General features: G+C 43.5%; 1 protein-coding gene across 1 annotated transcript in view; it reads left to right on the top strand.

Annotated features, from left to right (window-relative positions):
- The window catches only part of LOC100677714 (NACHT, LRR and PYD domains-containing protein 5), a 36838-nt gene that overhangs the window by 6910 nt on the left and 14869 nt on the right, over window positions 1-15059 (top strand). The window contains 6 exon segments of the mRNA XM_064293193.1: window positions 1857-1910; window positions 3752-3811; window positions 6241-7912; window positions 9105-9275; window positions 11725-11889; window positions 13664-13834. Coding sequence (XP_064149263.1) covers window positions 1857-1910; window positions 3752-3811; window positions 6241-7912; window positions 9105-9275; window positions 11725-11889; window positions 13664-13834 — 2293 coding nt within the window.

A 15059-nucleotide genomic window follows, 5' to 3' on the forward strand; every position in this document is an offset into this window, starting at 1 on the left:
ATGGGTAGCATATATTTAAATTCTCACGTGTCAGGTGCCAGAGATGTATAGCTTTCAGTGCAGTATGGAACAGAGATGAATGGGCAGTCTTAAAAATAGGTGATATGGCAAAATGTAAAAGTGGTTCCTATTCTGGCTAGTTGGAAGTGAAGCCTAGAATTACTTCTTAGAAGAAATAAGCTTTAGGCTAAGACAAAAATGAAGAAAAATTCTTAGCCAAGTTATATTAAACATGAAAGAGAAGAACATGCTGAGCAAGAGGGAATAGCATGATAAAGCTTTTGGAGCCTGAAACAAAGGTCTAGGGTAGACCACGGAGAATGGGTGGAAATATGCAAGAGAAATGAAGCTGGAGAGATTGACTGTTGTTGTTAGTTGTCGTCGACTCCAACTCATGGCAGCCCCATGTGTGTCAGAGTAGAACTGCTCCATAGGGTTTTCAAGGCTGTGACCTCTTAGAAGCAGGTCACCAGGCCTGCCTTCTAAGCACCTCTGGGTGGGTTCGAACTGCCAACCTTTCAGCTAGTAGTTGAGCACCTAACCATTTGCAACACCCAGGGACTCCAGAGAGAGACACTAGAAGTCAGATTACACCGGATCTTGAAATTTTCAATAGCAACCATAAGCAATTAAGTACTTTTAAAGGGGGTGGAGTTAAAAAAAAAATCAGATTTCCATTTTTGGAAAAATCACTGCTCCCTAAAGTGTTGAGTGGTCCCAGGAGTCATGAAGAGATGTAGGTAGTCCATTTTTGAGGCTACACAAGTATCCTAGGGGAGAAATGAGCACTCAGCTGCTAACCAAAAGGTTGATGTTTCGGACCCACCCAGCAGATCAGAGGGAGAAAGACCTGACAATTTGCTCCCATAGTGATTACAGCCTGGGGAATCCTTTGGGGCAGTTCTACTGTCATGTGGGGTCACTCTGATTCTAAAATGATTCAATGACACCCAACAATAATAGAGGAGAAATGAAGGTGGTCTGGACTGGGGTGATGATGGCAGTTATAGAAAGAAGTAGAAAGAGTTAGAAGAAGTTTAGGAAGCAGATAAATGGCTTTTGAGGGCTACATGTACAGGGAGAATTTGGCACCAAGGACGACACCCAAGTTTCTGACATGAGAAAGTGGTTGGATGGGGTTCCATTATCTCATCCCAGGAAATATTAGAAGAGGTGTTGTTTTGCAGCTAGTAGATTGGGGAAGAGTGGTCAGTGTTGAGCTTAGTGGAAGATACCTCCATTTGGATAACTCACAGGCACCAAATGAATGGTTGACTAATTGGGTCTGAAGTTCAAAAAAGGTATTTAGGGTCACTCTCAAAGAGAAACTCTTAATAACCACTATACAATCATTGCCGTCTAGTTGATTCTGACTCACAGTGACCTTATAGGACAGAATAGAACTACCCTATAGGGTTCCCAAGGCTGAAATCTTTATGGAAGCAGACTGCCACATCTTTCTCCCACTGAGCACTGGTGGGTTCAAACGGCTGACCTTTAGATTATCAGCCAAGCACTTAACCAATGTGCCAGCAGGGCTCCTAAACCATAATACACTGCCTCATTAAGTGACTTTACCAAGACCACACAGTGAATAAACAGCAACTGGGGCTAAAATGTATATTTACAAGTTCAAAACCAGAGTGTTGTTCTTTAAGTCTCTGCTTAGCTGTGCTGATGGGATATGTTGGTCTGACTCCATTTTCTCCATTAACAAGCTAGTCATGGAATAAACTGAGATCCTGAGGCTGGTCTTTTTTTCCCTCAGTAATATGGGCAGGGGATGCTTTCATTCCTGGTTTGGGTAATTTCTATGACTTCGTTGAAACAGTTCTCTCTTCTGCTCTCTGTTGCAGAGGATTACGAACAAATAGAGGCTTATCCAGGACCAAGCCTGGGAGAAGTGCCAGGTGAGTGTAGGGAAGGTGGAATAAGGCGTGGATTTAAGGCCACATGGTGAATAATTCACGGTACATCTAGGACTAGAACCATGACTTCTGACAGTCCAGGGGCAAATATAGGGAAAAAGGAGAGATTTGGACTGTCTACTGTACTCTATCATTTGGTGACCACATAGCTTCTGAAGATCTGGTAATTCTGGTCTGTCTTATTCCAAGTTCAAGAGAACTCTGTGGTCTTAAGGTTTTCTTACAACTCATGAGTTTCCCATCACCTCTCCTCTGGCCAACTTCATGGTCCTACTTGAACTGGTCCCTTGTAATAATCTGTTTTGGACGGTTCAGTGGGGATAACCAAATGGCATGAGACCAGATTCAATACAATTCCCCAAACATTTGATCACTGACTACATGGCCAGGCAATGTTCTGTGTACTTGTGATACATTCAAGGACAGAGAACATGTAAATTTCCAGCATTCATGAAGCTTATACTTCAGTAGGAGAAAGGGGAGACAAACCAACAAAATAAGATCAAACCCGCAAAAGCTATAGGGAGAAATGCAGTCTTGTACAGGCAGCATTTCCCCCATTACCACAAGTACCTTGCTAACCTTCCAGCAGTCAGTGTTGGCCATGAAATCTAGGACCTAGAAACAGTCCATCAGCCTCACTTTCATGAAACTTTGTTCAGGCTGTGGATAGGAAAGCATCCCAAAAGCCAAAGTCTGAGGAATTTATGTCTGAGTCACAGATCTCAGAATTCCAACTGCTATCCACTTCTAAAAGTTAAGTGTAAGTCTAGGCTTGACAGGGTGAGGTGCTATATGTTATTATACTTCAAGTGATAAAACTGCATCTTATAGCTTTCATAGATTACTAAATGGTTGCTTAGAAATGGTATAAAATAGAGGCACTAACAGACTAATCATGGCAGCAGGACCAAAACAAAATTGCCAAAAGTGGGTGCCTGATCATCAGCCACATTGAGGAAAAAAAAAGCCTCCTCTAAATTACTGCCATAGCTAAAAGCTACCACTGCTGTTCCAAGTGCTTTATATCATAACTCTCAGAAGAACTTTGTGTGATAGTAATGGTCATTCTAGCTGTTCAGTAACAAAATTGAGACCCAGAGGCTAAATGGCATGCCCATATTTACATGGCTTAACTGAGGAAGAGCCAGGGTTGTACCCAGGAAACTGACTCCAGTGCCTTTGAACTTAACCATTAGGCTATGCTGCCTCATTGGATAGCTTGATAAAAGCCATACTTTGAGTCAGACCTAGAATTAATGACTCAAACACATCTTAAGAGTCCAGTGTTTGTTCTATTCCAGTCACCACCCACTCCGTTTGCTGTTATAACACTTCAATTAGCTATTTAGAAAAATATTAAGAGATTCAAAGGAGCTAAGATAAGAGGGGAAGGCCAAGGTAAAGCAGGGTAAGGGGGGTGGAGGCCAGGTAAGGTAAAGGGGGGAGGTAAGAAGGGAACAGGACAAGGCGAGTCTAATAATTTGACTAAGATTTCACAAGTAGTAACAATTCACATTTGAATCCTGTGTCCGATTCCAGATCCTTAGCTCTTAACCACTAGGTCTTACCCCATCAATTTAGTGACTTGCTTAAGATTCTCCAAAGGATAAACATAAATGAGACCAGAACTCACACCTTTTGATTTTGGATTTAGTGTTCACTGTTGTAGTGAACACGGCCACTCTGACCGAGCTGGTAGTTGCCACGTTCCACACTGGCCTAGAAGATGAAAGCTGGGTTTTGTGTATCTCTGACATAATCTGATTTGGATAATTCCCATAAGGATGCTGGAGTTTATTCTTTTCCCCTTTATTCTACAGAAATTCCACAAGCTATAGAACAATACGGTAAGAGAGCAGCAGAGATAATAGAAGAACAAGGTAAATAAGTCTTATTTACTAGGATTTTCCATCCTTGAAGGGAACTGTGCGAAAGAGAAAGCAGCTGTGGCGTATAGGTGGCAGGATGCCCACTTTTTCTCCACTCATTCTCATTGGTCTGTAGTGTCAGTTCCTTCCATAAGAACTCCTGAACTCAGAGCCCTGGACAGAGCCATGCGTGTTCTCTGTGATTATCTCATCAGTCTTTATGAAGATCTATTCCAATAAACCCATAATTCTAGTCAACTTGGGCATTGAACATGAGCTTGTTTGACAGATGCTGAACCTAGAGCCAAGAGTAGCCAAAGGCTCTCTTCAAAATTATTTAAATAGTTATAATCTTTCTTAATTCCTTCTATCAATCAATATTTAGTGAATACCTATCATTTGAAGAACTGTGATGGAAATATAGTGGTAAAAAAAAAAATCATGTTTCTTGCTTTCATGGGACTTACAGTCTAGAGTTTCATCTTTGGTTGACTTAGTTAACATATAAGAAGAGATCCAAGGTGCTATGCATGTGCAAAACGGGAGGTGACCGGTTGAGGAACTGAAAGCAAGCTTCCAAGAGGGAATGTTGCTTCGGCATTTTTTATTAAGCTATAATTCATATACTATAAAGTTCACCCTTTTAAAGTATGCAATTTGATAAGTTTTAGTCTATTTAAAAGATGGCATAGCGTTAAAACCGAAAACCAAGCCTGTTGCTGTCCATTTGATTCAAATTGTGGTTATAATCCCATTGGGAATGGATTTTCTTTGTTATCTTAATGAGACCATATTAGTGCAGGATGTGTCTTAAGTCTCTTTTGAGATATAAAAGAGATTAAACAAGCAAGTGAGCAAGCAGATATGGGGAAAAGAGACACCAAGCCACATGAAGATCACCCAGGAACAGAAGCTCAGACGTGACAAGGACCGTCCCCTAGAGTTGGCATTCCTAATTCAGACTTCTAGCCTCCTAAACAGTGAGAAAATAAATGTTTGTTAAAGCTACCCACTTGTGGTATTTCTATTATAACAGCACTAGATAACTAAGACCTTCCCCTAAGTAACCTGGGGGTAAAACTGGAGGTTCCTGCCTGCCCTGCGGGTCTAGAGCTTAACCCAACCAAGGTGCACACAGCCTTAGTTTCTCCAAAGTTCTGTCTCTCAGTGACCACGTGTAAGAGTTTGCCATGGATTATGTATTTAACAGAGTGCCTACTTCATGCCAGGCACTGCTGTCGATACTGACAATATAACAGTGAATAAGAAAGTTTCTCCTTGAAGTCTACAATCCAAACCTGTTGCCCTCGAGTCCATTCCAACTCATAGCGACTCAATAGGACAGAGTAGAACTGCCCCATAGTGTTCCAAGGCTGTAAGTAAAACAGCGCATTGTATTGGGCAAATCTGCTGCAAAAGACCTCTCTAAAGTTTTGAAAAGCAAAGATGTCACCTCAAAGATTAAGGTGCGCCTAACAGAAGCCATTGTGTTTTCAATCACCTCATATGCACACAAAAGCTGGACAATGAATAACGAAGACCGAAAAACTGATGCCTTTGAATTAGGTGTTGGTGAAGAATACTGAATATACCGTGGACTGCCAAAAAAAAAAAAAAAGAACAAATCTGTCTTGGAAGAAACACAGCGAGAATGTTCCTTGGAAGCAAGGATGGCAAGACTACGTCTCAGACTGTCCACATGTAATCAGGAATCAGTGCCTGAAGAAGGATATCATGCTTGGTAGAGGGTCAGTGAAAAAGAGGAAGACCCTCAACGAGGTGTATTGACACAGGGGCTGCAACAATGAGCTCAAGTACAACAATGATCACGGGAATGGCCCAGGGCCAGACAGTATTTCGTTCTGTTGTACGTAGGGTTGCTAGGAATTGGAACCAACTCTATGGCACCTAACAATGACAAGTCTTTTAGAGAAGCAAACTACTACATCTTTCTCCTGTGGAGTGGCTGGTGGGTTCGAACTGCTGACCTTTCACTTAACAGCTGAGAGCTTAGCCACTGTGCTACCAGGGCTCCTTCTACTTTACAATGAGCTAACAAAAATATGTAACACTGCCAGGTACTAAGTACTGAAAAGAGCAATCGGGTTACAGGGACAAAGTTAATGATAAACTGTCTTGTAGAACAGTCATAAGCTTTTGAGGTAAGGCATGAAGAAGGGAATTCTAAGCAGTACATTGCTAGGAAATAACAAATTGTTGTTGTTGGGTGCCTTTAGTCAATTCTGACACATAGCAACCCCATGTGACAGAGTAAAACTTCCCCATAGGGTTTCCTAGGCTGTAATCTTTACAGCAGCAGATTACAGCTCTTTGTCCCTCGGAGCAGCTGGGTAGGTTTAAACCACCAACCTTTGAGTTAGCAGCTAAGCACTTAACTGTTGAGCCACAAAACACCCATGTACATAAGCCGTCTGACTCAGGATCCCCTGACTTTTTTAAACTAAAATCCAGGATTTCTTTAACTTTGTTTCTTGTTTTTCTTCTACCCTTTCCTGACTATGTAGATGACAAATGGGACTACAGGGCTCATCTGATGACAAAATTCGCCAGGGAGCTGGATGTATACCATGGTTTCGGAGAATTTGCTACTGACTGGTCACAAATACAAAGTTTGGTTGGTGTTTTCAATTCAGACAGGAGGGGCCAGTCTTGCACTGTGGTTCTTCATGGGAAATCAGGCACTGGGAAATCAGCTTTGATCAAGAGGATCATGCTTCACTGGGCAAAAGGACAACTCTACCAGGGCATATTCTCCTATGTCTTCTTTCTCCATGCTAGAGAGATGCAACACATGAGGGAGGGCAGTTTTGCTGAGTTAATTTCCATGGAGTGGCCAGACTCCTGTGCTCCAGTGACGGAGATCATGTCCCAACCAGAGAGGCTCCTGTTTGTCATCGATGGTTTTGATGACCTGGACTTTGCCCTCCAAGATTGTTCTGAGAAGCTCTGTGAAAACTGGGCAGAAAAACAACCTGTGTCTGTCTTGATGTGCAGCCTGCTGAAGAAAGTCCTGCTCCCGGAGTCCTCCTTACTAATCACAGTAACAGACATAGGCATCAAGAAGCTCACACCAGTGGTGGTGTCTCCCCATTACCTATTTGTTGGGGGAATCCCGGTGGAACTGAGGACTCAGTTTATCCTCCAGGGCACTGTGGATGAGCAACAAAAAATGCCAATCTTAACATCAGTGGTGACAAACACCCAGCTCTTTGATGAGTGCCAGGTTTACAACATGTGCTGGCTGGCCAGTGTGGCTCTGCAGCTGCAGCATGTGGCAGAAAGGGATGCGCCCCCAACTTGCCAAACCTTCACGAGCTTGTGTGCCACTTTCATGTTCCACCAGTTCAAGCCAGAAGATGACCTTTGGTGTTGTCTCAATGGGGAAGAAAAAGCTGTCTTGAAGAACCTGTGCCAGATGGCTGTGGAGGGTGTGTGGAATATGAAGCTGGTGTTTTACAGTGGTGACCTGGGTGTCCACAGGTTGAAGGAGTTGGAACTCTCTGCTCTGTTTCACATGAACATCCTTCCCCAGGATGTCCTGTGCGAGGGCTGTTACACTTTCTTTCACCACAGCCTTCAGGAGTTTTGTGCTGCCTTATACTATGTTCTAGAGGGATTGGAAAGAAAGCATGATCCATCCCCACTGTGCATTGAGAATGCAAGGAGCCCAATGGAGATTCGACAAGTTGGCTTCAACTCCCACTTGCTTCAGATGAAACGTTTCTTGTTTGGCCTCATGAACAAAGAGTTGGTGAGAAAGCTGGAGGCCCTGCTTGGCCATGGTGTCCCTCTGGTGATAAAGGAGGAGCTTCTGCAGTGGGTCTCTCTGTTAGGTGAACAGGCCAGCACCACCTCACCACTTGATTTCCTGGACGCCTTCCACTGCCTTTTTGAGACTCAAAATGAAGAATTTGTCCGCTTGGCATTGGGCAGTTTCCAAGAAGTGTGGCTTCCAATTAACCAGCAAATGGACTTGCTGGTATCTTCTTTCTGTCTCCAGCACTGCCAGTATTTGCAGAGGATTCGGCTAGATATCAAAGAAATCTTTTCAACAGATGAGATCACTGAGGCAGGGCTTGAAACTCTCCAAAGGTGAGGAACCCACCTCTGCAAGTTCACTCTAAACCAGCTACTGATTCTCCATATGCCTACTGCTGAGATTTGGCATGATTCTCAAAAATGTCAGGGTCTCAGAGAATTGTTTTAGGATGAATCATTCAAATGCCATCCAGCCGTTTAAAATGACAGAACCTGGATCTGGCTCACTGTAAATACCTGGATAAGTTTTTCAAAACACTGTTGCTGTTGTTGTTGTTGTTGTGTGCCATCAAGTCAATTGTGACTCATAGCAACTCTATATGACAGAGTAGAACTCCCCCATGAGGTTTCCAAGGCTGTGATCTTTATGGAAGCAGACTGCCACATCTTTCTCCCATGGAGCAGCTGGTGAGTTAGAACCGCTGACCTTTCAATTAACAGTGGAGCAACTGAACCACTGCTCCACCAGGGCTCCTTTTTCAAAATACTAGGCCCCGCCCAATACCTGGTGGCCCAGCAGTTAAATGATTGACTGGTAACCAAGAGGTCAACAGTTCAAACCCATCAGCGGCTCCACAGGAGAAAAGATTCTGTCATATAGGGTCACTGAGTTAGAATCGACTGCACGCAACAACGACCCAAAATTAATAACGGAAAATTTCTGGGGTGGGTACCTGGGGAGATGTATTTTTTCTAAAGCTCCTCATATCAATCTGATCATTCAGGTTTACTTATTGCTTATCTAGAATAAAGTATTGCTAGCCACTAGAACTTTCTGCAACAATAAGACCATTCTATTATGCCCTATCCGATATGTCAGTTACTAGCTGTATGTGCCTTTTGAGTACTTCAGATGTGGATGAAGCAAGTGGGGAACCGAATCTTTCATTTTATCCAATTCCAACTAAGTTTAAATCACCATATGTGGCTAGCACTGACTGTACTGAATGGAGCAGGTCTAGAAAACCTGCCTTAAATTTGTTTAAAAACATCTGATTTAAGACCTGGAGGCTCCTAATCATTCTGGTATACCCCCTCAGGTACTGAAATATTCATAGGCAGGGTAGATAAAGAGAGCAGTGAAGCACAAAGCACGGGGTGGTGACCATGAAGTTGGCTTCAGAGCCTCTAAGGCTATCCCTACCTTGCTTTAGCTGACTCGTTCTCTCCTCAGACATTGTTGGGGCAGGCTCTTGTGTTAAAGCCATCCTGTGAAAGCCCATGTTTGTTTCTCCCTCGGACCTAGGACGACGCCTAAGGCCCACGTTACTGTGTTCTGGCAAAACCTCTGCATGGTACTCAGCACCCATGAGACCCTGAGACTGCTCGACCTGAGTGGCAGTGTTCTGAACAAATGGGCCATGAGGATCCTCTGTTCCAAGCTGAGGCGTCCAACCTGCAAAATACAAACTCTGATGTAAGACTGCCAGGTCCCCAGTTGAAGGGGCCCCTTCGCATGGCTATGTCATGGCTGTCCTCTCCCACAGCCCTCCCCATCTACTAAGAGAAGACCACTCTATAGCCCTGCCAATGTATTCTGATGGGATAAGTGCTATGGAAGGTATAGGAACCACGTTCTCAAAGGCACAGTGTGAGGAATGGCTAAAGACCTTGTAAAGGAATTACTGAAGCAGGTTCATTTACTCTGGGTCTTGAAGGATGAGTAGAAGTTGGTTAGTAGAGAAGACAAGGGTCGTTCATTTCAGGCAAATGGTGGAATATAAGGGAATGGCAAAACCAAAGGGCATGATTTATGGAACCCTTTTAAATCAGTCCTTAATGCTTTTAGGCTAACTAATAAGGTAACAAGGAGACCTGGCAGTGCAGTAGTTATGCACTCAGCTGCTAACCAAAAGGTCAGCGGTTCAAACCCACCAGCCACTCTGCAGGAGAAAGGTGTGGCGATCTGCTTCTGTGAACATTACCAAAACCTAAAAACCTATTGCCATCAACTCGATTCTGATGCATAGTGAATCCTACAGGACAAAATACAGCTGCCCCTTAGGGTTTTCCAGACTATAACCTTTATAGACACAGATTGCCATCTCTATCTCCCACAGATCAGCTGGTGGGTTTGAACCACTGGCCTTTCTGGTTAGCAGCTGTGCACTTAACCCCTGTACCACCATGGCTCCTTCCATAAATATTACTATATTACCATAAGGTCTGCAACTTCTTAGGCCTTGAGCAAGTTCTCCTCTGTCCTGCAGGGTCACTATGAGTCAGAATTGACTTGACAGCAAAAGGTTTGGAATAAGGGAACAAATATGTGAACACCTATTAAGTTCCTTGGCCACCACTCATCTGTCTGGGGGCTTGTGTGTTGCTGTGATGCTGAACAGGTTTCAGCAGAGCTTCCAGACTAAGACGAATCAGGAAGAAGGGCCTGGCAATCTGTAGCCTGGGAAAACCTATGGGTCACAATAGTTCAACCCAATTGTGTATGGGGTCATCATGAGTTGGGGGCCCTACTGGCAGGCAGCTAACAACGATTAAAGTATACTATACCAGGCACCTGGAGTAAGAAATAAGTGCTGGTTCTATTTAAGACAAAGGCTCTCCTCTTTACTTTTCCCTCCAAGACCTAGAACAGGTCAAGCCCTTGGTTGTAAACCTCTTCCACCTCCTGCCACATCTATGTCTGTTCTAAGCAAGGAGCTTGGTGATCCCAAAACAATCACCTGTTCACCTTCACTCCCCTTTCAGGTGTTATCTTAAGTGTTTTTCCCTTGGAAAGCTCTCCCTACAGTTCCCCCTACTATCTGTCCTCCTGTTTTAAATTCTCACTGTACACTGTAATTTGCTTTAATCCACGTGATCACTGTATTTGTAAAACAACAGTAACACATGATGTACTAGTTTTCTAGGGCTGCTGTAACAAACTACCACAAACTGGGTGACTTAAAACAACAGAAACTTATTGTCCCCCGGTTCCAAAGGCAAGTCCCCCGGTTCCAAAGGCGAGTCCCCCGGTTCCGAAGGCGAGGGGTCAGCAGGGCCACACTCTCTCCAAAGGCCCTAAAGAAAGACCTTTCTTTGCCTCTTCCAGCTTTTAGTGGTTGCCGGCAATCCTTGGCATTCCTTGCTTGTGGCAGCATCACTCCAAGCTCTGCCTCCATCTTCACACAGCCATCTTCTCTCTTTGTGGTTGTTTCTTCTCTCTTTATAAGGATGTCAATCTATTGGATTAGGGCCCACCCTATTCCAGAATGACCTCCTGTTGACTACATCTGCAAAGGCCCTATTTCTAAACAAGGTCAGGTTCACAGGTGCTAGGGGTTGGGGCTAGAACATATCTTTTTGGAGGATATGATTCAGCCTGTAACAGATGATAATGGTAAAGAAATTGAAGTACAAAGGGTTTAAAGTAAGTCCCCTGACCCCACCTCAACTTCCAATTTCTTTAATTAACCACTTCCACATCTTTTAATTTTCCATGAGTTTTCCATACAATTACAAGCAAATATTGGTGTGTGGATACTTTATTATCCAAATGGTATCATGTGAACACACTGTTCTGACATTTGACTTTTTTAACTTGGATTTCATTATATATCTGTTTATAGTTCTATTCCATTCATAATGGACTACATAGTATTGGATTCTCAAGCGTTAATTTTTGTTGTTGTTGAGCCTTTTGTTGAATGTCTCCACCACTAGATTAACGTCCATAGTGGCAGGGGTTATTAGTGCTGTTTCATACTCTATTCCTGGTGCCTGTTATATCACAGGTGCTCAAATATTTGTAGCTTTAAATGAAAATAGTTAAATATTTGAGAGTGGGAACAGAAGGGTGAGAAGGAACAATTAGGCTATGACTAAATCTCACCAGTGTCTAATTCCTCATTCTCTTTCCTTTTCTGTAGATTTAAAAATGCACAGATTACCCTTGGTCTCCAACATCTCTGGACTACTCTTATCAACCAGGAGCTAAAAAACCTTTACTTGGAAAGCATGCACCTAAGCAATGAAGACGTAGAGGCAGTGTGTGGAGCACTGAAACATCCACACTGTTTGCTGGAGTCTTTGAGGTAAATCCAGGGTAATGGGTTGTTTTGTTTGGGTTTTTTTTTTTTAATATTTGATTGTATTCTTAAATGATATTTAAATTTAAGTAATATTGTGAAGCTTTACACAGCAGTTTAGGTTTCCATTCAACAATTTCTACACAAGTTGTTCAGGGACATTGATTATATCTTCACAATGCATGAACATTCTCATTATTTCTGTTCTGGTTGTTTCATTTCCACTAATTTAGTTTTTCCTGCTCCCTTACCTTCTCATCTTGGTTTTAAAGTAATTATTGACCGCTTAGTCTCATATAGGTGATTTTTTTTTAAGTTACATAATACTTATGCGTGATATTCATAATTTTTTAAACCAATTTGTTATTTAGCTACAAGGTGAACTCGGGTTAGTTTCAGTTCCAAGTTTGAAGAGTATCTCAGGGAGTTCTCCAGTCTCAGCCAGTCTAATAGGTCTGTTTTGTTTTTGTGTTTTTGTTTTGTAACTTGAGGTTCTGTTCTACATGTTTCTCCCATTCTACCAGAGTCCATCTATTGTGGCCCTGATTAGAATGGTCAGTAGTGGTAGCCGGGCACTGTCTAGTTCTTCTGTGGGATTGTTTTATTTTGGTTTGGTGCACTTTAATCTTCAAAGTGACCATTCGGCAAATATCAGAGTGCCTACTATGTACAAGGTGCTATTGTAAGTGCTGAAGATTTAGCAGGGAACAAAGCAATCTAAGACCCTACCTCATGGAGAATACATTCTAGAGAATAAGACCGATACTAAACATCCAAAAGGCCCAGTTGAAGGAAGGAAAGAAATAAGCTACATAAAGACCTGGGCAGGGCAATGTTGCAAACTGAAGGAACAGCAGATGCCCAGGGTCTGAGGTAGACCAAACAGTTTCCAAAGACCAACAAGATGGCTCAGGTGGCCGAAGTGCAGTGAGTGCAGGAAAACGGGTTGCTTTGGGGAAAGTTTGGAGGCAGCAAGAAGTCCCTGGGTTATGCAAATGGTTGAGCAGTTGGATACTAACCAAAAAGCTGGCAGTTCAAATCTACCTGGAGGCACCTCAGAAGAAAACTCTCGTGACCCACTTCTGAAGGCTCACAGCCACTGAAAACTCTACAGAGCACAGTTTTACTTGGACACACATGGGAGCAGCAGGAGTCAGAGCTGACTTGATGACAACTGGTTCTGGTTAAGTACCATGAAACCCCCCAAAAAGGGCATGATCAAGAAGAGAATGCTTTGGAGCAGGTGAGAGCCGGGCTGGGTGCACAGTTTAGAGGGAGCACAGTCCACACAAGATCACCCTCACTTCTGATACCAGATGCAAGCTCAGGGGGTTCCCAAAACCACCCTGAGGACCGATAATTTACTAGAGGGACTCAACAGAACTCACTAAATGCTGTTATACTCACAGTTGCGGTTTATTACAGGAAAAGGATATAAGTTTGGTTTGCTTTTAATAAAGAAATGAATAGTCCCTGGGTGGCACAAACAGGTGCTCTACTACTAGCTAAAAGGTTGGGGGTTCAAACCTGCCCAGAGGTGCCTTGGAAGACAGGCCATCTAATTCAGAAAGGTCATGGCCATTGAAAACCCCATACAGCACAGCTTTACTCTGTATATATGGGGTTACTACCAGTCAGAATCAACTCAAAAGCAACTGGTTTGGGTTTGGTTATTGCTTTCGGAGGCGGCAAAGAAATGTTTCCTGAGGGGAGACAGGGCAGAACCACAGTGATGAGGCAGTGTGGCTGGGGACATGCTTTATGCTGCCTGTCTCTACAGGTTGGACCGCTGTGGGTTAACTTATACCTCCTGTCTGGAACTCTCCCAAGTCCTGGTTGTATCCGCCAGCCTTAGCTCCCTCAGCCTGGCAGGAAATAAGGTGACAGACGAAGGACTGAAGACACTCTGCAGTGTTTTGAATTTCACAAGAAGCAACCTAAAGAAGCTGATGTAAGTCCTACTTCCTTTCACCAGGGTTGTCTTCTCTCACTTGGGATCATCCAAGTAAAGGGGGGTGGGGGTCATTGTTAGGTGCCACTGAGTCAGTTCTGACTCATAGCAACACCACATACAACAGAACAAAACACTGCCGGGTCCTGCGCCATCCTCACAATCCATGGCTATGTTTGAGCCTATTGTGGCAGCCACTGTGTCAATCCATCTCATTGAGAGTCTTCCCTTTTTTGGTGACCCTCTGCCTTAGAGGCCCTGGTGATGCAGTGGTTAAGAGCTCGGCTGCTAATCAAAAAATTGGCAGTTTGAATCTACCAGCTGCTCCTTGGAAACCCTATAGGGCAGTTCTACTCTGTCCGATAGAGTCACTATGAGTTGGAATCAACTCTATGGCAATGGGTTCTTTTTTTTTTTTTTTCTGCTTTACCAAGCATGATGTCCCTCAGGAACTGGTCCCTCCTGATGACATGTCCGAAGTACATGAGACAAAGTCTTGCCATCCCTGCTCCTGAAGAACACTCTGTTGTGGCTGTACTTCCTCATGTACTTGTTCATTCTTCCAGCAGTCCATGGTACACTCCATATTCTTCCCCAACACTCTAATTCAAAGGCATCAGTTCTTCTTCAGTCTTCTTTATTCATTGTTCAGCTTTCAAATGCAGATGAGGTAAATGAAGATACCATGGTTTGGGTCAGGCATAACTTGGTCCTCAAAGTGACATCTTTGCTTTTTAACACTTAAAAAAAAAAAAAAAAAACTGATACAGAAGTCAAGGATTAGAATGGGAGTTGTGACCTCGTGGGGATGCCCCAATGCTGAGGTTCAAGGAAGCCCCAATAAACACCTATGTCTTTGCTACTAAACTCTGAATTAATGTGACAGAAGCAGGAGTTAGCCAGGTGAAACTCAGGAAAAGGTACTGCACTTTTCTTCCTGATAAAGTTCTCTTGGGCTGTGAGACTTAGACCTGTGGCCAAGCGGGTTTGTTAATCCTTGACACCATAACTGGAAAGAACGACCCTCCCATTTACTAAAAGAGCTAGACACACCAAGTATCATCCTTCATGGGGGCAGCTCCTTACAGCCTGGCCGAGTTCAGAGAAGAGCATGTGCGTTCTGGGTTTGCCCTGAACGCAGGAGAGTCTGGGCAGAGCATCATCCAAACTGACCAATCAGATAACACCTACCTCCTCCTGTGGAGAAGTGAGGGGCAGAGAAAGG

This window comes from Loxodonta africana, chromosome 11, assembly GCF_030014295.1.
Source record: "Loxodonta africana isolate mLoxAfr1 chromosome 11, mLoxAfr1.hap2, whole genome shotgun sequence".
Lineage (NCBI taxonomy): Eukaryota > Metazoa > Chordata > Mammalia > Proboscidea > Elephantidae > Loxodonta > Loxodonta africana.